At 39.2% G+C, this 20,783-nt stretch overlaps 3 protein-coding genes across 3 annotated transcripts; all 3 read left to right on the top strand.

The window, feature by feature from the left end:
• Positions 1 to 845: 845 nt before the first annotated feature.
• acyp1 (acylphosphatase 1, erythrocyte (common) type) lies at positions 846 to 2,551 on the top strand. The gene is made up of 3 exons (XM_061743620.1): positions 846 to 892; positions 1,025 to 1,111; positions 2,108 to 2,551. Exons 1-3 carry the CDS (start codon positions 866 to 868, stop codon positions 2,321 to 2,323), a joined length of 330 nt encoding a protein of 109 aa, XP_061599604.1. The 5' UTR covers positions 846 to 865; the 3' UTR covers positions 2,324 to 2,551.
• Positions 2,552 to 6,425: 3,874 nt separating this feature from the next.
• Positions 6,426 to 14,250, top strand: mlh3 (mutL homolog 3 (E. coli)). Its single transcript, XM_061743839.1, has 12 exons — positions 6,426 to 8,832; positions 9,752 to 9,853; positions 9,997 to 10,076; positions 10,208 to 10,312; positions 10,404 to 10,488; positions 10,574 to 10,642; positions 10,749 to 10,857; positions 13,128 to 13,287; positions 13,388 to 13,411; positions 13,511 to 13,589; positions 13,693 to 13,844; positions 13,949 to 14,250. Exons 1-12 carry the CDS (start codon positions 6,426 to 6,428, stop codon positions 14,018 to 14,020), a joined length of 3,444 nt encoding a protein of 1,147 aa, XP_061599823.1. The 3' UTR covers positions 14,021 to 14,250.
• Positions 14,251 to 17,016: 2,766 nt separating this feature from the next.
• fosaa (v-fos FBJ murine osteosarcoma viral oncogene homolog Aa) lies at positions 17,017 to 20,007 on the top strand. Its single transcript, XM_061743838.1, has 4 exons — positions 17,017 to 17,154; positions 17,902 to 18,129; positions 18,437 to 18,544; positions 18,639 to 20,007. Exons 1-4 carry the CDS (start codon positions 17,017 to 17,019, stop codon positions 19,305 to 19,307), a joined length of 1,143 nt encoding a protein of 380 aa, XP_061599822.1. The 3' UTR covers positions 19,308 to 20,007.
• Positions 20,008 to 20,783: the final 776 nt, after the last annotated feature.

The raw sequence follows: 20,783 nt of genomic DNA on the forward strand, positions 1-20,783 counted from the left end.
GGACATTCCTGGTTAAAAAAAGGTTCAATTAAAAAAAAAAGTCTGTTAACAGATTTCTGCACACTCTTCTGCCTAGATCACTCTGGTGGACTTGGAATCTCATCTGCAGTACTTCACTTTTATTCCTTTTTCCATCTTCTGTCCCCTGACCTTGCTTGTCTCTGCTTCTCACTGGGTCTCTTCTCAGGCGCTAGAAAGTATACAGGACTGTCTCAGAAAATTAGAATATTGTGATAAAGTCCTTTATTTTCTGTAATGCAAAAATGTCATACATTCTGGATTCATTACACATCAACTGAAATATTGCAAGCCTTTTATTATTTTAATATTGCTGATCATGGATTACAGCTTAAGAAAACTCAACTATCCTATCTAAAAAAATTAGAATATTCTGGGAATCTTAATCTTAAACTGTAAGCCATAATTAGCTATATTAAAATAATAAAAGGCTTGCAATATTTCAGTTGATTTGGAATGAATCCAGAATGTATGACATTTTTGTTTTTTTAATTGCATTACAGAAAATAAAGATTTTTATCACATTATTCTAATTTTCTGAGACAGTCCTATATAGTGGTTATTTTATTTTATTTTATTTTATTTTATTTTATTTTATTTTATTTTATTTTATTTTATTTTATTTTATTTTATTTTATTTTATTTTATTTTATTTTATTTTATTTTATTTCATTTCATTTCATTTTATTTTATTTTGTTATTTGTTGCCGGGTAAGCTCCCTCTGATTGGCCTCTCAAACGTCACTTCCTGCTGACCGGAGTTGCTTTGAATCGAGATCTTTCGACTCATCAATACAAGGTGCAACACAACTATAAGGTGAATTATCTTACAGAATACGAGTTTTACATGTGTCCATACGGCATGACTTCGAGGGTGAATTGTTAATTATCTAGGCTTTAAACTGCTTAAACATGAACTAATGTTTAGTTTAGCCTGTAGCTGTAATTTAGCCTCTATTGATGCTGATGCCTCTATAACACAATGCATGTTTTTGTCTCTGTCTAGGTCGTTATGTCCAATGAAGACCTGATTTCTGTGGACTATGAAATTTTTGGCAGAGTACAAGGTGTATTTTTTCGTAAATACACTCAAGTAAGTTTGACATTGACAATCAAGGCTGGCTTGTCAAAATTTCTTTTTTGTATTTGAGACTTGGTTCATTTCTAAAGCTTGAAGTTTGACCTTCTTTGCCACCCATATTCAATAAGCTTTTGAAGCTTTATCACAAACATTTTTTCAACTGGCCTGTCTTTTATATTGGCAAAGCCCAGCATCAAATTCATCTATTATGAATATATAATTCATCTATTCTCTATGTGCAATATTCTTCCACTTATTCATGTACATTGTTATTCTCCCATTCACTCATTTTTTATAGTGTGTGTATGTATATATATATATATATATATATATATATATATATATATATATATATATATATATATATATATATATATATATTTATGTTAATGTTTCCCATTTTGTTGTTTACAGTCTTGACTTGTTTACATAGTTTTTGCATGTGTGCACTTTTACGGAGCTGCTCCCTAATCTCATTGTACCAGTATAATGATAATAAAGGCTTTCTATTCTATTCTATTCTAAAATTAGGGAAAATAGATATTTGATCAGAATGAAAATCCACGTTAAGAATTAAAGGTTGATCATAGGCATTTAAAAAAAATGTTTTAAAAAACTAAAGCTGAAAAATACATCCAGTTGCTTTATGTTTATCATTAGGGCTGAAGTGGGTAATGTGTCGTCATGCAGAGCTGTTGTGTTTCATTAGATTTGACAGGTATAACTGCAGCATTTGAATGTGTTCAAACAACATATGGAAAATAACAGTATAAATATATACTTAAAACTGCTCAATTGTACTTTGCAGCCAATAAAAATGAGGAGAAAATAACTGTTAAAGAAAAAAAAAGTAAAACATTATATATTGCTAGTATTAATCATTAGCCATTTTTTTTCCACAAAGGACCTTAGTCTGAACAACTATGTTCCTCCTGTATCGTTTTCCTTAGACCTTTTTCAGCTTTGCCATATTTACTATAATAACATTTGATTTCTTTCATTGTCCAGGCTGAAGGGAAGAAACTTGGTCTCGTTGGATGGGTCCAAAACACAGAAGCAGGGACTGTCCAGGGGCAGCTACAAGGTCCACGCAGCAAAGTGAAAGAAATGCAAGAATGGCTGAGATCCACGGGGAGCCCCAATTCACACATAACTAAGGCGGAGTTTAGCAATGAAAAAGTAGTTCAAAGCCTGGAACACTCATCTTTTAACATAGTAAGATAAAATTACCTCTTGACTGTGCCTCTAATATTAACATGGATGAAAATTATTTATTTATTTCGTTTTTTTTAATTTATAAGTTGTATTTAAACAACTGGAGTCAAGTATACATATGTATACCTTATGTGTTGGAGCTTTATTAACTTCCAATATAATATATTACTAATACTATGAATATAATTACATTAATAAATGTAAAAAAAATAAAATAAAATCCTCCAGTATGCCTATTGTTGTTTGGATTTTATTGTAATGACTGCAACAAAGGGAAATGTAATGTGTGTGGTGTTTTTTTTAAATGTATTTTGTCAGTTGTAGCACAGAAAGCATAGCTGTCAGGGACGACTTCAGAACTTCAGAGGCAGGTTTGTCAGTGCAGTAGCGTTAAGTGTTAAGAACAAGCCTGATGGATATGTAAATTCTATTTGTTTGACTTCATTCTGTATCATTTCAGCACTATGGGTGAATTCTGAGAGGAATGTATAATTTCTCCTCTATCAAAATTAACATACCCAGGAAAGTCCCAATTAAAATCAGTCATGCTTCCCACAGAAAATGTGCTGACGGTAACAGTTGGGACCGATCTGTGATAACATCAAATATATTGGTAACAAAGTTAATTATGTTAATTTATCTTTGGCTGCTTGGGTATTATGAATGCTAGCTCATTGTCACACTGACATGTTTCTCTGGCACTTGTACATTTAAACCAGGGGTAGGGAACCCTGGTCCTAGAGAGCCGCAGTCCTGCATGTTAGATGTTTCCCTGCTTCTTTACACCCTGATACAAAGGACTGTGTCACTAACACAGGGGTCACCAACCCTGGTCCTCAAGGGCCGGTGTCCCTGCAGGTTTTAGATGTTTCCCTGCTTCATTGCACCATGATACAAGTGACTGTGTCATTAACAGAACTGTGCAGCCCTGGATGACAAGCTGATGACGATGATTAATTAGAATCAGGTGTGTTAAAGCAGGGAAACATCTAAAACATGCAGGACACCGGCCCTGGAGGACCAGGGTTGGTGACCCCTGCACTAACACACTTGTACCTGAATGAGAAGCTGATGACGATCATTAATTAGAATCAGGTGTGTTGATGCAAGGAGACATCTAAAACATGCAGGAGACGTCTAAGGCCAATGATAAAGCAACATTAACTGGTATTCCAAATGCAATTAACCTTTTACATCTACACTTTTAAAGATGGATATCGCAAACTTTTTAAAATAGTATGTTGTAGTGTACACATTAAAAGCTATATCAACACTGAGGATCTCTCAAAAGGGTTTGACACCGTTGACCATGGTATTCTCTTGTCAAAACTCCATAGATATGGTCTTCAAGATGTTGTGATCAAATGGTTTAAAGATTACCTTTGCAACAGTGAACAATATGTTTGTCTTAATGGTCATGAATCTAAGAAAGAAAAATTATGTTACGGTGTGCCTCAAGGGTCAATTCTCGGGCCTCTTCTGTTTCTAATTTTTATTAATGATTTTGCTGTAATGTCTGAGTCCTCCCTGCCCATTTTATTTGCGGACGATACTAACTTTGCCATGTCTCACTCTAACTTTGAATGTTTAATCAGAAATGCCAATACCATGTTGGAATACGCCTCAAGATGGTTTCAGATGAACAAGCTTTCCTTGAATATAAATAAATCAAATTATATTCTTTTTAGAAACAAAAACACAATTTTTCCTGAGCAGGATTTAAAGCTCCAAATTAATAATATTGAAATCCAACAAGTTTCATGTGTAAAATTTCTTGGTGTACTAGTGGATGAAAGATTGTCCTGGGGAAAACATATTGAATATGTATGCAAAAAAAATATTATTGTCCTATGGCATTATTAGAAGAGTTTCTTTCTTAGTTAAGCAGTCCTGTCTCATGATATTATATTATAGTCTAATTTATCCATACTTGACATATTGCAACATTGTTTGGGGCACTTCTTATTCTTCGTACCTTAATCAATTATTTTTAATTCAGAAAAGATTTTTTGAGAATGATTTCATATTCTACTCATCAAGCACCTTCTGCACCCTTATTTAGCAAAATTAAATTATTATCAATTTTTTCTATTAATATGTTTCAAACATGCCTGTTCATGTTTAAGTTCATTCATTCCAAACAAGACATTCCAGGCACTTTTCATAATTGTTTTCTGTTATCATCAGATATTCACTCTTATTCAGTTAGAGGTCGGAAGAACTTTCATTTACCTCTTTTTCGTACCTCCAGTCACAAATCCTTTATCAAATTTCATGGCCCTCAACTCTGGAACTCTTTAGATAGGTCTCTTAAGTTTGCATCATCTTTAAAAATGTTTAGGACCAGCTTGGTGGGGTATCTCTTATCTAGGCAAAATTAATAGGCTATTCTAATTGAAATGAAATTGCCATTTTATGGATATTTTTTGTTTGTGTGTTTATTGTGTTTTTCTTTGTTTCTTTTACTTTTTCTTTTTCCTTTCTTTTCTTTTTCTATTGATTGATTCGTTTTTGTGATTTTGTATTGAGGGGGAGGATTTTTATAAGCCCTTTGGGCTTCTTTTCCTCTCTTGTACAATTATTTGTCCTTGTATTGTTAATATAATTACTGTTTTATCATTGTGCATATGAATAAAATTAAAAAAAGCCACAAAGACTATATAGAATATAATGTTTTAGCAAAAATACTACATAAATATAGCTACTAAAATTGCAATAAATGTGTTTTTTTTTATGAAACCTATTTGACATTATGTAAACACGTTTGTATTGATAAAAGCATGTATGTACAAGTTATGTTTGATATATAGACAACACAAAATGATACCAAAGCGGTACCAAGTTTACAGAGGTGTCAAGTAACGAAGTACAAATACTTCGTTACCTTACTTAAGTAGAAATTTTGGTTATCTATACTTCACTGGAGTCATTATTTTTGAGATGACTTTTTACTTTTACTCCTTACATTTTCACGCAATTATTTGTACTTTTTACTCCTTACATTTTAAAAACAGCCTAGTTACTCTATTTCATTTCGGCCTTTAAAAAAAAACTATCCAGTTAAATTGCTCCATCTGGATAGTGGTTGTTCTGGTTCTGGTTGTTTCAGATGTTCTTGTCCAGTTTTGTTCTTACATCTGTTGCCGTCAGATTCCTGCAACTAAACTTGGATGTACATTCCAATAAAGGTTAGGATAAATGGTAACATGCCTCTGAAGTTTGACTTTTTGCACCATTACAATACATAGGCAACTAGTCATCATATCTCCTGCTCTCTGAAACACATGTTAATGCTCAATAGTACACATATATGGTTCTTTAATATATTTGCATTATACTAAGATGCATTCATTTTCAATGGCTTTTGTCCTTAATGGCTTTTTCCCCCCTTACATTACTTTTACTTTATACTTTAAGTAGTTTTGAAACCAGTACTTTTATACTTTTACTTGAGTAAAAAACTTGAGTTGATACTTCAACTTCTACAGGAGTATTTTTAAACTCTAGTATCTATACTTCTACCTGAGTAATGAATGTGAATACTTTTGACACCTCTGCAAGTTTATACAATGACAGCATCAACTTTTTGCGCCTGTACTTTCCGAGTTAACCGGAACGCACCATCCAGCGCCTCCTCCTTCCATAAAGGCTGATTTATGGTTCCGCGTTACACCAACGCAGAACATACGTCGTAGGATACGCGGCGACACGCACCGTACGTTGCGCGTCGCCGCGCACCCTTCGCCGTACCCTACGGCGTAGGGTGTGCGTCGATTTAACGCGGATTCAGGTTTAATTGGATCAGCCGGAGGGACGCAGCAGGAATCGTTCACTCGGGACTCAAGGCTGATCCAATCTAGCGCCAACCAGGAGATGGCAATAGTATTCGCTCAAGTGGCTCGTTGCAAACGGAAGAGGTCGTCTGTTTTTTTTTTTTTTGTACCACATTGACTGTAAACAACAGCTGAGGTATTTCCAACATTCCTTTTAACATTTCCTTTTAACTAACCGTTAAACAACGACGCGTTGGATGTTTTTTGCAGCAAAAAACTGCCCGGGTTCCCACTAAATCAGCACAACTGTCAGTTTTCTAACCCTGATTATAACCCTTATGATTAAGTGTTTGCCCACAGCAGTGCAGGGCCGGCTCCGCTCCGGCGTGTCCCTCCCGTCGGTGCAGCAGTGCGTGGAGGAGCTGGTCCTGAACAGCTGCGATGCCGGGGCCACGTGTATCGGGGTGCGCATGGACCTGCAGGCTTTTACAGTCCACGTGGTCGATAACGGCGCTGGCATGGCCCTGGATGACATGGAGCAAGTGGGAAACAGATACCACACCAGCAAATGCAGCTCTGTTGCAGACCTGGACAACCTGAGCTGGTATGGCTTCAGAGGAGAAGCTCTGGCCAGCATCATCTCTTTATCCACACTGGTTGAAATCTCATCCCGAACCAGATTGTCAGTGAAAACACACGTCAAACTGTTCAAAGATGGAAAGGGGTTGCCTGTGTTTGAGGCTGAGACTTCTCGACCCTCTGCAGGAACCACTGTTATTATCTGTAACTTCTTCCACAACATGCCAGTGCGGAGGAAGAGGGTGGATGCTGTGCTGGAGGGGGAGAGGATCAGACATAGGGTGGAGGCCGTGTCCCTCATGCACCCCTCTGTGTCCTTCACCCTGAGGAACGACTGCACCGGGGCCATGATGGTGCAGCTCTCCAAAGCCAGGGACACGTATCACAGGTTTGTCCAGATTCACGGCCTTGCACGGGCAGAGAAACTGGGAGAAATCAGCTACACGCACAAGCAATTTGAAGTGGCCGGTCACCTGGGCAAAGAGGGACACTACAACAACAGTTTACAGTTCCTGTATGTGAATGACAGACTGCTGCTGAAAACACGTATACACAAGCTGTTGAACCTTCTCCTGCGCAGACTGAGCTGTTCAAACTTGAAAAGTGACAGTCCGGACGGGCAGTCCGTCATCAGGAGTCCAAAGCACAAACGAAACAATGAGCTCTTTGGGGTTTATGTCATCAACATTAAATGCTCCTACTCGGAGTATGACATTTGTCTTGAGCCTGCCAAAACTCTAATAGAGTTCAAAGATTGGGATGGTGTTTTGCTATGTGTTGAAGAAGCAGTCAAAGCTTTCCTGAGGAGGGAGAATTTGATGACTGGGTTTTCTCAGGATGATTTAGACTCTGTTTCTCCAAAACTGTTTGGCGCTTGCATACCAGATCAAGAAGAGGCTGTGGACAAAGCCGATCAAGCAACTGTCGGTGCTTCTACACTGGACGCCAGCGTTGGAATGAAACTGGCATCTGAATTTGTTCATCGTAAAAACACAAATGAAAGGGTTTGTCTGGAGTCTGATCTGATAGAGAGCAAAGTTGAAGCTGGAAATGTGTTGGAACAGATGCTGCACAGTGATTCAGAGCCTGAAACTGTTACTATAAATGATAAAGAGGAGGCAACATTCAGAGAACCTGTTGATGGTATGAAAGTATCACACATAACAGATGAACAAGATGCAGAATTAACCAGCGATATGTCCAACAGTAATGTAAAATCCTTCCACAACCTTGTTCAACCAGTTCAAGCTGATGCAGGTTATAATGAACAACCGGCAAGCCACAGGAAGATCAGATTGTCTGATCCTTTCATTCACACGAGTCTGCAGATTCCAAACGTCACCCAAACCAGCTGCCCTGTGTTTCAAGATCCAGCTGCAAAGTGTGAGAAAAACTCCTTTGCATCCAAACGTAAAATCTCGCTGGAAGCAGTCCAAGAGAGATCCTCACAGAAGGCCTGCAGAGACTTTGATCCTGGTGTCCCCTCGAAGATTTCCAGAGCTGTTCCCTGTCAGAAATTGTCAACATTCAGGGAGTCTGGATCTCTGGACAAGTTCCGACGAATATATGTCAAATCAGATGAAAAAAAAATAACACTTCCTCATTTTGAGAACGAGAATATACTTCCTCTTGCAGACGGTTTTGTTTTAAATCCTTCAAGTTTGGCTGTTCGACAAGATGATTCTCAAGTGGGTGAGTTGACAGGAACACAAGAAGAAGAGGTGAAAAAAAGCCTCCTCCAAAACCCACCATCCCTTTCAACTATTAAAGCTCAGAAGAGAAGTAAGATATCGTTAGCTGCTAAACTTTTCCATTTAAAACAACATAGGTCAGAATATTCAGAAGCCTCACTGTCTGCACCCAAGAAAACCTCGGAGGAGGAAATCTGTGATGCTGCCCAAGATGAGAACAAAAATCTGAATCTTGTGGATTCTGAGGATGTTGGGCCGAACTTGGGGTGCAGCACCGATCCACAGCCCACTGTGAATGATGAAGCAACCATGTCAAGTGACTGGCTTCATCACTATGACATGTCTGTTGGAAAGACTGTTTATGTGAACAGAATGACCGGGCTCAGCAGATACGAGGAGCCGGCCACAGAAGAAACCCAAGTGCACTGCACGTCTGATGTCACCAATATGGCAGTCAGTGTCATCTCTGAGATGGGTGAGTTAGTGCACTTCATTACACACGTGATATGCACTGGAAACGGGACTTTTATGGAGTAAGATAACTTCCAAAAAGATCTGTCCATGTTATAACTATTCGTATTCGTAATGATAAACATTTGTATGTAAATAAAAACGTTTTACCCAAAATTCTGCTGTCACACACATGAGTCTGATAAATTATTAGGGTTAGGATTGTTTTTATGTGAGTATGAATCTAAAAGCTGTGAGTGCAAAGTCTTGTGAATACAACTCTAATTTCTACGACTACGAGTCTTCACTGTGAACACGAATTCAAGTTTATGGGTACGAGTCGAAAAACTGTTGAAATGACGTCACAGGCAGGTCACAGCATAGACATATATACGTAGACGCCCCATCGAGTGCTGAGCCGTACGTCAACGTCACCGCCATATTGGATGTGGCAAGACTGCGTTGTAAACTAATACAAGTAAATGGACTTATTTTCATAAAGCGCCTTTCTACAAAGAAATTTAGGTTTTACGTCTCATTTATTCATTCACACACGCACTAATATACTTGGGAAACAGTTAGGCACCAAATATAATACATTTAATTTTCTCAGATGGCAAAAATAAGAACTTTATTGATCCCACATAGGAGTAATTCATGTTATATCAGTTATAGAGAACAGGGTAGTGCCGAAAAACAATGTATATCCCCCTCACAAAAATAAGAAAAATAAAGAAACATATTTTCTCATCAGCAGAATTTTGGGTACAACTTTTTTTATTTATATACAAATGTTTATCATTACGAATACGAATAGTTATAACATGGACACATCTTTTTGGAAGTTATCTTACTCCATAGACTTTGGGATGTGAGTTTTGGTGTGAGGAGAGTGTTGTGGCTGGTGTTTGTTTACTGTCATGTCCCTTTGCCCTGAACTGTAGGGATGGAATACACGTGTTACCCATTTCAGATGGACCTAGTCTTGCCTTTCCTGCCTAAATCCAAGACAGACAGAGTAATTAGCTCAGGAATTGATTTCAGAGGTACCTCACAGACATGGCAGTTTGTTTAATCTTGGGAATTAACAGACACAATGTAAAAACTATTTATAGTTCATTTGGCTTAATAGTTTAATCATTTATCCCAATGACTTAACAATTTCGTATTATCTTGTTTATATTTACAGATAGTGCTGGTGAAAGCTCCAACTCATTGTCTTTATTATACTCTAAATGGAATAATCCTGTATTTGTTCGCCCTCCTGTGGTAAACAGTCTTATTTTACATTTGAAATAATCTCCTTGTCTTATCTGCTTCTGTATGTACTGTCATGAAGGTTATTCTGATATTCATTCCTGTATTTTTTGGCAATTGAATTACACTCTTTTTACCGGCAGGTTGGACTGGATATTTCCAGTGGACAAGCTAATGGATTGGCCGTAAAGATCCACAACATCCTGTTTCCATACCGCTTTTCTAAGGCCATGTTTCACACGTTGAAGGCAAATTTATGTTCTGGCCAAAGTCATATTTGTAGCTTCGACCATTTTGAATAAAGTAAAATGATGGAACTATTGTGCATTTACCTGGTAGGTTATTCATCAAGTGGATAAAAAGTTTCTTGCCTGTCTTATCAACACGAGTGAAGACGATTCTGCAGAAGACAAAGAAACTGAAGGTATGCAGGGATTGAAATTCAAAAACCATCAGCAGTCGTTTTCCTGACACTGTGTATTTTAATTGTCTTTTTTTTTTTATCTCAGGAAACCTGCTTGTGCTAGTGGACCAGCACGCTGCACATGAGAGAGTTCGACTTGAAAACTTAGTTGCAGGTGAAAGGAAAAAAAAAAAGACAAACAATTCACAGCAGTATTGTTAAATGCATTCTGTTTTGGAGCATCTTGTTGTGATAATCTACTAGTAACTGTTCTGTTTTAGATTCATATGAGGATGACCCAGATGTCCTCGGAGAGAAACGTCTGTGTTCATCAACCATCGTGCCACCTCTGGAGATCAGTGTAACGGAGGAGGAGCTAAGGCTGCTCAGGTGAGGTTGTCATGTATATACACAACAACCAGCCACTACATGAAGCTCTGACATGCATTTGTTCAAACTGTTGATGAAATAATGCAAAATAAGACATTTTTTAAAACCCAAAACACTTTGAAGTTAGAAGCCACATTCTTTGTTCTGGGGAATAGTGTAATTTGTTTCATTTCTTGCTTATGAGCTGTGCGTGTTGTTAAGCTGTCACTCATTTCTAAAGCTACATGACTTCTGTCGCTATGGTGAAAAGTTTATATTGTCAAATATACCTGATCCAATGTTAGCCAGACTTTAAAAATAACTTATTCGTGATGTCATCAAACTGAACCTCAAATGTTTACAGAATTCTGAATCTAGAGAACTATGGTATTCGCTCAGTATTATAATGCATCGCATTGCTTTATATTGGCAAATTGTAAACATTTTATACTTACACCGTGTCCTAACTGCATGCGACGCGAGCGAACGTCAGCGACAAAAACATTTCCATTGCTTTATTTTCTATTGGACTGTCCTAACTTGCTGCGAGTGACGCAGCGCGACGCGGCGCGCCGTTTTGAGCTGAACATTTGTCAGACGCCCTGTTTCTATTTTCTTCCTGTCGCTCGCGTTAAAAGCCGGTTGAAAGTGCTGTAGGAAACAGTCATTTCAATACAAGAACCTCAATAAAGTGGCAGCTGGCTGGAGGGAGATCGCCAGGGAGCTGGAAGATTCTGATAAGATAATAAGATATAATAAGATAATATATAATAATAGGATAATATTTCTTTCTGCCACTTTATTGAGGTTTTTGTAGTGAAATGAGGAGGTATCATAGAGATAACTTCTCATTTCAACTAACTGGATCAGCCGTTCCTCATCCAAGACTGTTTCCTACAGCGCTTTCAACCGGCTTTCAATGCGAGCGGCAGGAAGAAAATAGAAGAACATTTAAATATCACAATATCAAACTTGTTTTCTGTTTAGAAAGTACAAACATAGGAAGATTACAAGTACTCACCCATCTTTTACTTGTCTCTTTACTCTTTTAGGAGTTATTTTAGGAGTTTCTTTCAGGAGCGCACAGGCGGGTAGTGCGGTGAATAAAGGCTGATTTATGGTTCCGCGTAAAATCGACGGCGTAGGGTACGCGGCGACACGCGCCGAACTGTGCGCGTCGCCGCGTACCCTACGCCGTAGGGTCTGCGTTGGTGTAATACGGAACCATAAATCAGCCTTTTAAAAAGCAAGTTTCAGCTGTCAATCAAAAGAACGTGGGGTCCCATAACGCTTTCAGTGTGGACAGAGAGCGTCCGATGCCACGCAGTGCGACGCGATAGTCGGACGCTCGCGTGCAGTTAGGACAGGCTGTTAAATGGGTTGTAACCAATCTATAGGCTCCTAAAGTGATATCCTCTTTCACTAACAGTGATACATTGTGTTCAAATACATGTATAGATAAATGCTATAGTTTAAATACATTTATTGTATTATCTTGTCAATAATTTAATGTAACATTATTTCTAACATAAGTAGTATTAATGGTGCTGATGCAGTAGCATCCATTTATCCATCAGCTGCGATTTATTGGGGTTCAGGTTGTGAAGGTAGCAACATAAGCAGGTAGGCCCAACAACCTCCTCCAGCTCCTCTGGGAGGACGCTGTGAAATACAATTTCTCCGGTGGGTCTTGGGTCTGCCTCTGGGCCTCTACCCACTTGTAAAAAAAACATCTCATCTCCTCGCGTGAACTGCCTCCTTTGGCTCCTGTTGATGATGAGCAGCAGCAGCAGCAGCAGCTCTACTCCGAGCACCTCACTGGGATTCTCAGCTTATCTCTAAGGGAGAGTCCAGCAACCTGTGAAAGAGACAATTTTAGATGCTTTTAATCATAATCTTTTACTTTTTTTCTGGCCACTACCTTAGTGGCCATAGGTGAGGGTAAGAAAATACAGTAGGTCAACCAGAGTCTTGATCGTTTTGCTCAGATTTCTCTTTAGAACAGCAGACTGCTTTATTATCTCCGCTCCATTATTCCCTCACTTGTGAAAATGTTATCTTAGTTTAATTACTGTAAATCATGAAAAATATTTACTTTTTAACTCTTACTGCTGGGTTATTTAATGCTTATCTAATAATGACAGGATCTGGCCGTGCTGTTAAATAGATGACAATAAGGGTGACTGCTGTGTTGCACCTTTGTTGTGGATCTGAATTATTTGTCTTGTTTGTTGTTTTGTTTGAAAGCTTGCCACTTATCACATTTGTATTTTACACTCATCTCCCTGCAGGTCTTGTCAGCCACATTTAAGGAGTTTAGGCCTGGAAGTTACTTTCTCACAAGCAGCAACTCAGCAGGTGTTTGTTGGAAAGGTACCGTTGTGCTTTATGGAAAAGGAAAGTAATGAGCTAAGGCGAGGTAGACCATCTGTTATCAAGTCTGTCGTTGAGGTAAGAGCCTATATTGTGTCTTTATGTTTCAATAAAATAAGAATTTTACAGTTCTGTTCTCTTTATTGTCTGTTAACCTCATTACTTGCTTTCTCATCAGGAGTATCTTCGAGAGCAGATTGAGGTAAGATGGGAGCCATCTTTGCTGGTTCTTGCAGTTCTTCATTGCTCAGATGTGGTTATTCTGATTAGATAAGGGAGGTGTCTCTTTTTCTTGTTTTAGTTACTCCGCTCAGCAGGCAGGGTGAGAGGAACTTTACCTCTCACCGTTTTGAAAGTGCTTGCCTCCCTCGCATGTCACGGTAAAGAAAATGACTTCTTCAGCCTTATGTTCACATATTTTTATTTGTAATAATGGTCTTGTATTGGTTTTACGTTGTCCTTATACTTGTATGCATTGAACAGGTGCAATTAAATTCAACGACACCCTGAGCAGAGATGAATGCTCAAGCCTGGTAGCTTCCTTGTCCTCTTGCCAGCTGCCTTTCCAGTGCGCCCACGGCCGTCCTTCCATCGTTCCGCTGGTAGACATCCTTCATTTGGACAAAGACCAGAGGGTACAAGAATGCAGCAGCACATTTGAAATCTGAACTCAATTTAGAATTGAAAGCAGTCTACAACACCAAGATCTGAGAGTAATTAAGGCCCATTTTTCCTGCAGGAGGTCCAGAAACCCAACCTGCAAAAGCTGAGAAGAATGTATAAGGCTTGGGAGCTGTATGGAGATAAATAAGTGGGTGTGTGTTTGATTTTATACGTGGAGTTAATAGCCAACAAAATGAATTAACTTATTTTAAAAAATCCTTATTTTAAATTATAAAATGGCCTGTGAAAAGCATAGAAATTATATTTAAATAAATCTTAAAAAAAAAAAAGAAAAGCTGGTTGGAGATTGCAGGTTCGATCCCCAACTTCCACATTCCATACACTGCACTTTACTTGGGTAGTATACTAAATGCTATACTGTCCCCAATGTGTCTATTATTTGTAAGTCACATAAAATATAAAACAGCATTCTGTCTTTTTTCCTTTCTGGAAACTTCTTTGACGAACTTCTGTGGAGAAGATATTTCATATGTTCCTTTTCACTCATTTTTATGACGGTGGATTATTTCACTTTTAAAGAAAAAATAAAAAAAGAATATTTGTTTTTGTGTGTGCACTAGAATGCAATATGTTCTTATCAGAAATATGCCAGCAAAAACATTTGTGGGTGAGTAAACAGCACACATTTAACAACAGTCTGATCTAGTGAGGATAGCACTTGTATTTCTTTTTCTTTCTTTTTTAAGATGTCAAGCCTGAGCAGTTTATGTGATCAGTTGTGCTGCAGAAAGAAAAATGAGCCAAACCACCAAGTTAATCACAGTCAGAGTGGAAACAAACACATCTGGAGGCAAAACTTGCTCTGACATCAACATTTAGGGGTTCGGTGGAAGATTGTTTTTAGAATTTAAACTCATGGAGAGAAAGAGAAAGAGAGAAGAATACCACATCTTTCACTTGACATTTGAGTCAAGCGTGAACTTTTCTTGTCTGTTCAAGTTGCTCGTCATCTGCAGATGACTGATAGATGAACAAAATCTGACTTCAGGGAAAGGTTTGTACATTTTTCTATTTTTACATTTCTGACATAGATTGATGATTGAAGACTGATGTGTAATATATCAGCAGTAACAACTCTTCCTCTTGTGGTCTTCTGTTTTTAGACAGCACATCACGTTCTATGGCTTATGCAAACTTGCCATTAGTGGGCTTTTCATGTTGTCCAAGTTTTGATCTGAGAAGAGAATTGACAAAATAATTTTTTGAGCGTGATCCTCAGAGAATCTGTAAATGTGAAACCAGGCATGGTAGTATGGATCAATCTTAAAGGTCCCGTCAGGTGCACTTCTTTAGTAATTTCCTTTACTTTTTTGTGATCACTTAATAATTAGCCTTTTTATTTTATTTATTTATTTATTTTTGGTGAAATGAGGCAAGACTGTTTTCACCTAATATTGGAAAAAAAAAAAACTTTTTGCCATCTGTATCACATCTATGGATATATTATAGTAAAAATGTCCTTGAGATGGCAGCTTCCAGCAGTCATCAGAGGGAAATTGCGTTAAAACGAAGCTGTTAATGGGAGGAAAGGGTGCTGCTGATGCCGATGCTGGTGCTGGTGCTGATGCTGATGCTGATGCTGATGCTGGTGCTGGTGCTGATGCTGATGCTGATCCTGTCAACTGCATCAACACCCCTCCCCACAGTCCCGGGTCACACCACGTGACCTGTCCGCCCCCATATTTCCAAGGTCTCTTCAGATAGATCGATCCTATGATTGGCATCAGTGAGGGATAAAGTGGGCGGTTCGCTCTGCTATGATTGGCGGTGAAGAGCATGGGTGTGTTGGAGGCTCTGTGTTCTGCCAATCCTTGCTACCTGCCAAGAAATGCTACTTTGTGGTTCTGCGCACAGTCGATTTTCAAAGTTTGATTGCCACGACAATCATTTCTTACACAATGTAAAATTGATAATATGGGATGTTGAGTATGTGATCCTTCAAAGTACAATACCCATGAAATGAATTGCATTACACTTTGTGAACATTATACCATAAAGAGGGAAAAAAAACAATTCTATCGCTTTATTTGATATTCATTCAGTCATTTGCCTTTATTTAGCCAGGCAGAACACATTGACATTTGACAAGGACCACTTGGGGGGAAAAGGAAGTGGGCTAGGGGTAAAACAGTAAAATTGTAAATCTACAAAGGTAGAAAACCTTTAGGTAGCATTTATGGCAAAGCAGCAGAAATTGGAAGAACACCGGTAGGGTGGGTCCCGGTTCCAGGTCCCATGTCCAGGTCCCCTTTTTTCTATTTTTTTTATTCCACATATCATGTAGATTATTCATGCACTATGCACTTTTGTCTCTATATTTTTTAACTGCAATGATGAGCCTGCACAACCAAGAGTTGTACACATGTTACTTAGTAGGCTAATATGATGTGACAATAAAGACTGAATCTTGAACAGTGCCCCATCCTTATTTTGACACAAAGTCTGCCGGTTAAGCTTTAATAGATATACGCTGTTTAATCAAATGCCTGTGAAAAAAAATGGTTGTTTTTTTTTAATTAATTTTTTTTTTTTTGAGTCATTTGACAAAAATCACTGGGACTCTCTTAAACATGGGTGGGTTTTGAATGAACGCATATGAATATTATATTGTCCTTCCACAGTATGTACATTCATAAAAAGGCTCATGTCTTCCTTCCCTCCATATTGCTTTAATATGAAGCCGTTATTTGTGAATGGTGGTGGAAACAGCGGTCTGGTGCTCGTGCATTGATGAACCTCACGTCACCAGAAAATGTTCCTGTATCTGTAAGGGAGGCCTTATGGTCTACTGATGGATAAATGTCAAAATACTGTTTTTTTTTTTTTCTAAATGTGTATATACATATATATATATATATGAAAAGCTAGCCCGTGTGCTGTGCTCGGAGACCCCTCCATGATGGTACAGTCTTGGTTCATTCATAAAATTCAAGCGGAGCCCAAAAGGAGGGGCTTGCATTCTAGTCATCCAGTTACCAGGTAAATACCTGGAGAAAAAGACTCCCCTCTCTTCCCAGCAGAAGGCCACAGTCCTATTTATTATTGATCAGGACCTGTGTGTTTTTTTGCATCTCTTTGGGGATTTTTTTTTTTTTTTTTTAAATTGTATTGATTCTTTTTCTGATGTACCAAAACAACCTGCCGTCTGACATGGATTCAGTTTCTCCCAGCTTGCGGACAGAGTCTCCTTTCGGGACAGCCTGCCAGAAGACGCCAGAAGAGGCAGAGAGCTCCCCGGCTTCCTCCTCAGAGAGCAATAAGGTATGAATGTTTGTTGATCTTCAGTCACCACGCAGCCCAGGGGGCACCCCGCTTTGGGAGGAAATAAAGCCTCAATTATGCTTCTGCGTTACATCGACGCAGAGCCTACGCCGTAGGATGCGCGTCGACGCGTAAGGTACGCCGTAGGTTCTGCGTCGGTCTAACGCGGAACCATAAATGAGCCTTTAAACCTCCTTTTTAATGTGATCCACAAAGCGGCTCCCTGATGCTTTTTTATTAATTAATTTATTTTAATCTTCATGGTGGGGGGAGGGGACGATGGGAACTGATTGGCAAGGTTTTAATTAACAGGATGCGTTTAATTTTAGACATAATTTTTTTGCACAATTGATGCATCACTGAAGTAGATTTCAGTGGGGATGGAAATGTGGGCCAATTAACCCTGCGGTTTGGGTTGTTATGATTCCCACGTCCTGGGACCAATTGTGAGCATGTCGATGCAGCTCTCCATTGAGAAAAATAAATCCATTCAGGAGACTCCTCACCATCTCTGCGTCAGTGTTGACGTCACAAACAATGATAAAGTCAATTATTGATCTGAGGAAGGCTATTTCTGGCGAGGCATATTTAAAAAAAGAAGCAACATGCAGGGCATCCTTTGTGTTTTTGATATAAACATCATTTATAGATGTTTTATTGATGATTGTCATCACAGCATAATATCCTTATGAGAGCTCTAATATTAGTAAAATTTGTCCTCATCATGTATAATTTCATTGTTTTCAGGAGGTCTGCGAAGAGATGAGCGATCAAGATGCTGCATTTGTTCCAACCGTTACAGCAATATCCTCTACCCCAGATTTCCAGTGGATGGTCCAGCCTACGATTATTACATCTGTCTCCCCGTCTCTGGGCAGCAAACAAGCCAATGAACCACAAAGCTCTCTCCAGGCAACACCCAAAGCAGGCGGGAATAAGGGGAAAAATGCAGCCAGGAAGGGCAAAGCAGAGCAGGTAGGCGTCTCTGTGATTGGGCAGGATAACATGTATTTACATATGCCAGTCAGAATTGTATATGTGCAGCAGTGCTTTCGTGCAGCCTCCTCCGGTGCTGTGTGCGAGCTATGTGCATTCCTGAGGCAGTCAATTTATATTCAGGTCACAGCAAGTCTGCAACAATGGTCTATTTTTAGACGCATTGCAGCGAAACATGCTTAAGCCATTTTTCTAAGACTGAAGTGGGAATGAATATCGTGGATTTGCAGATAAAAATGACTGGATTCTTCAAGGTAACAAGTGAATTATTTATTTTTCATCCCAGCTGTCTCCAGAGGAGGAGGAGAAGAAGAGGATCAGAAGGGAGAGGAATAAAATGGCTGCAGCAAAGTGTCGCAACAGACGGAAGGAGCTCACTGACACACTGCAAGCTGTAAGTAAACAGTGATGCATTTACTCAACTGTCATTCGCACCTACTGCTGTGTGTTTTCCATGTGGATGATTTGGGATGTTGATCTATCTGAAGGAGACAGACAAGCTGGAGGAGGAGAAAGCAGCGCTGGAGACAGAAATAGCCAACCTCCTCAAAGAGAAAGAGCGCCTTGAGTTTATCCTCGCCACACATACACCGGCTTGCCAGATGTCGGATGAGCTCGAGTCCATCTTCCAGGAGCCCACAGAATCGCCAGAGCTACTGCCCAGTCCAGATGAGAACAAGCTTCCGGAGGATGGCATCCAGGAAGCTCCCTCACTCCAGGAAATGGGCTTTGGCAGTGATCCCTCCACAGCCATCTCTGGGAACTCTAACATCTTACTATGTGCCAGTGCTGAAATCAACATCTGTGATCTCGAGCCCTCTCTGGACATCAAAGAAGGGTTACTGGAGAATATGTTGCCCAGTTTGGAGGAGAAAACCCCCATGGAGACTGCACGATCTGTGCCAGACATAGATTTGAGCAGCTCTCTAGGGGTGTCGGACTGGGAGACGCTGTACAAGACGGTTTCCAGCGACCTGGAGCCCCTCAGCACTCCCGTGGTGACCTCCACCCCGACCCGCAGCAGCTACCTGTCTGTGTTCACGTTTGCGTGTCCCGAGCTGGACTTTCTCGCAGAGGGACTAGACGGCCTTAAAGGTGGAGGAAGCAAAGCAGAATCTGTTGATATCCTTAACTCTCCAACTCTTCTAGCCTTATAAATGTACAGAGGGAAGTTATCTTTCTGACCTCTCTGGTTTTTCTGTTTGCAGGTTTCCTGACGTTGAATCTAATCAACATTGTATGCCCCAATATGCTGTAACACTTCAAGGAATATGTTCATGAAATGTCTTGTGTGTTACAGAGCAAGCATATAAGCTTTCCTCAGATACATAGCCAACAGAGCGATGTAGCTAAAAGCATGGCTTTTAATTTTAACTGGATAAACTGATGTTTTGATTTTAAAAAGCATGCAGAGAAATCCAAATTTTCAAAGCTCATATATACTGTATATCTGATCTGTGAGATCTGTTTTAAGAAAATACAACATGCAGGAAGGGTGTTCTCTGTTGCCTCACTAGATCTAAAGTGTAATGTGGAATTTGATGTATCAGTATGGTTTTTGTGTTTTTGGTGTCGGTAGTGTATTGATTGCTGTAAATGTTGTATTTCCACATTCATCAATGTTATGTAACTGCATACCTCAATGTCATCAACCGTGGTTTGACCTCATTGTTCAAATGTTGATAGTTTTCCATGAAAACATCCAGTGCTATATAGTACATATCTTATTAAGATGTAACTTATGATTTATTTTTTTACCTTTTAAGATTTTGACTTATTTGTTAAAATTTTAAAAAGAAGCAAAATGAGCATTGATTGCTTATCTATGCTGCTGAATAATTACAATAAATCTACATACACAGTTGTTTGCTGCTGGTAAGAAAATGATTTCTTATTGACAGATGAAAATGCAGCGTCTGCTTTGTGCGCTCACATGAATGGATCATAAAGTTGTAAAGCATGAAAATCAGAATTCACAACCTTGTTGAGCTGATGTAGAATATACAGAAGATGATAGAAATTCTGAGTTTTTATCTTTATATCCCTCCCTTCACTTTTGCAAGGTGCTACGGGTTCGGGAAGCCCTCTGAAGAGCTGAGGGCCTTCGCTCTGCTTTGCCCAAGCCTTGGCGTCTTGCAAGGGTTAATGAGCCCCAATGACATATTCAGGACACTTTTTGGGGTGCTTCAAATCACCCTAATATGTCATGTCCCTGTTCAGCTAATCTTAGCAAAATGTATATAGTGACAGATTCATTATTCATTCATTATTAACCGCCATTCATACATTTAATTTGTTCTGCTTCTGTGGTGCGTTTAGTCCACAATGAGACACCTTGGACTTCCTTCTACAAATGTAATTTCGGTGGCAAAATCAGAAATGACCACTGCATTTGGCCGACTCGGTTGGCACAAGGTTGCCAGGTATTTAGCAAAGCTTCGTCCTCGGACCCTTCTAGACCAACCCACATTCAGTCAACGCAGCAAAACAAAACACACCCCCCCCCCCCCCCCCCCCCCCCAACCCCAACCATTTTTTTTTTAAAGAATGCAAAGAGCCAGCCAGTTTTCAATGGGGTGGCCAGGATGGGGCCAGTGACAATCATATGGAAGTGAAGATATATGTTACGATAA

The sequence above is a fragment of the Cololabis saira genome, chromosome 16, assembly GCF_033807715.1.
Source record: "Cololabis saira isolate AMF1-May2022 chromosome 16, fColSai1.1, whole genome shotgun sequence".
Lineage (NCBI taxonomy): Eukaryota > Metazoa > Chordata > Actinopteri > Beloniformes > Belonidae > Cololabis > Cololabis saira.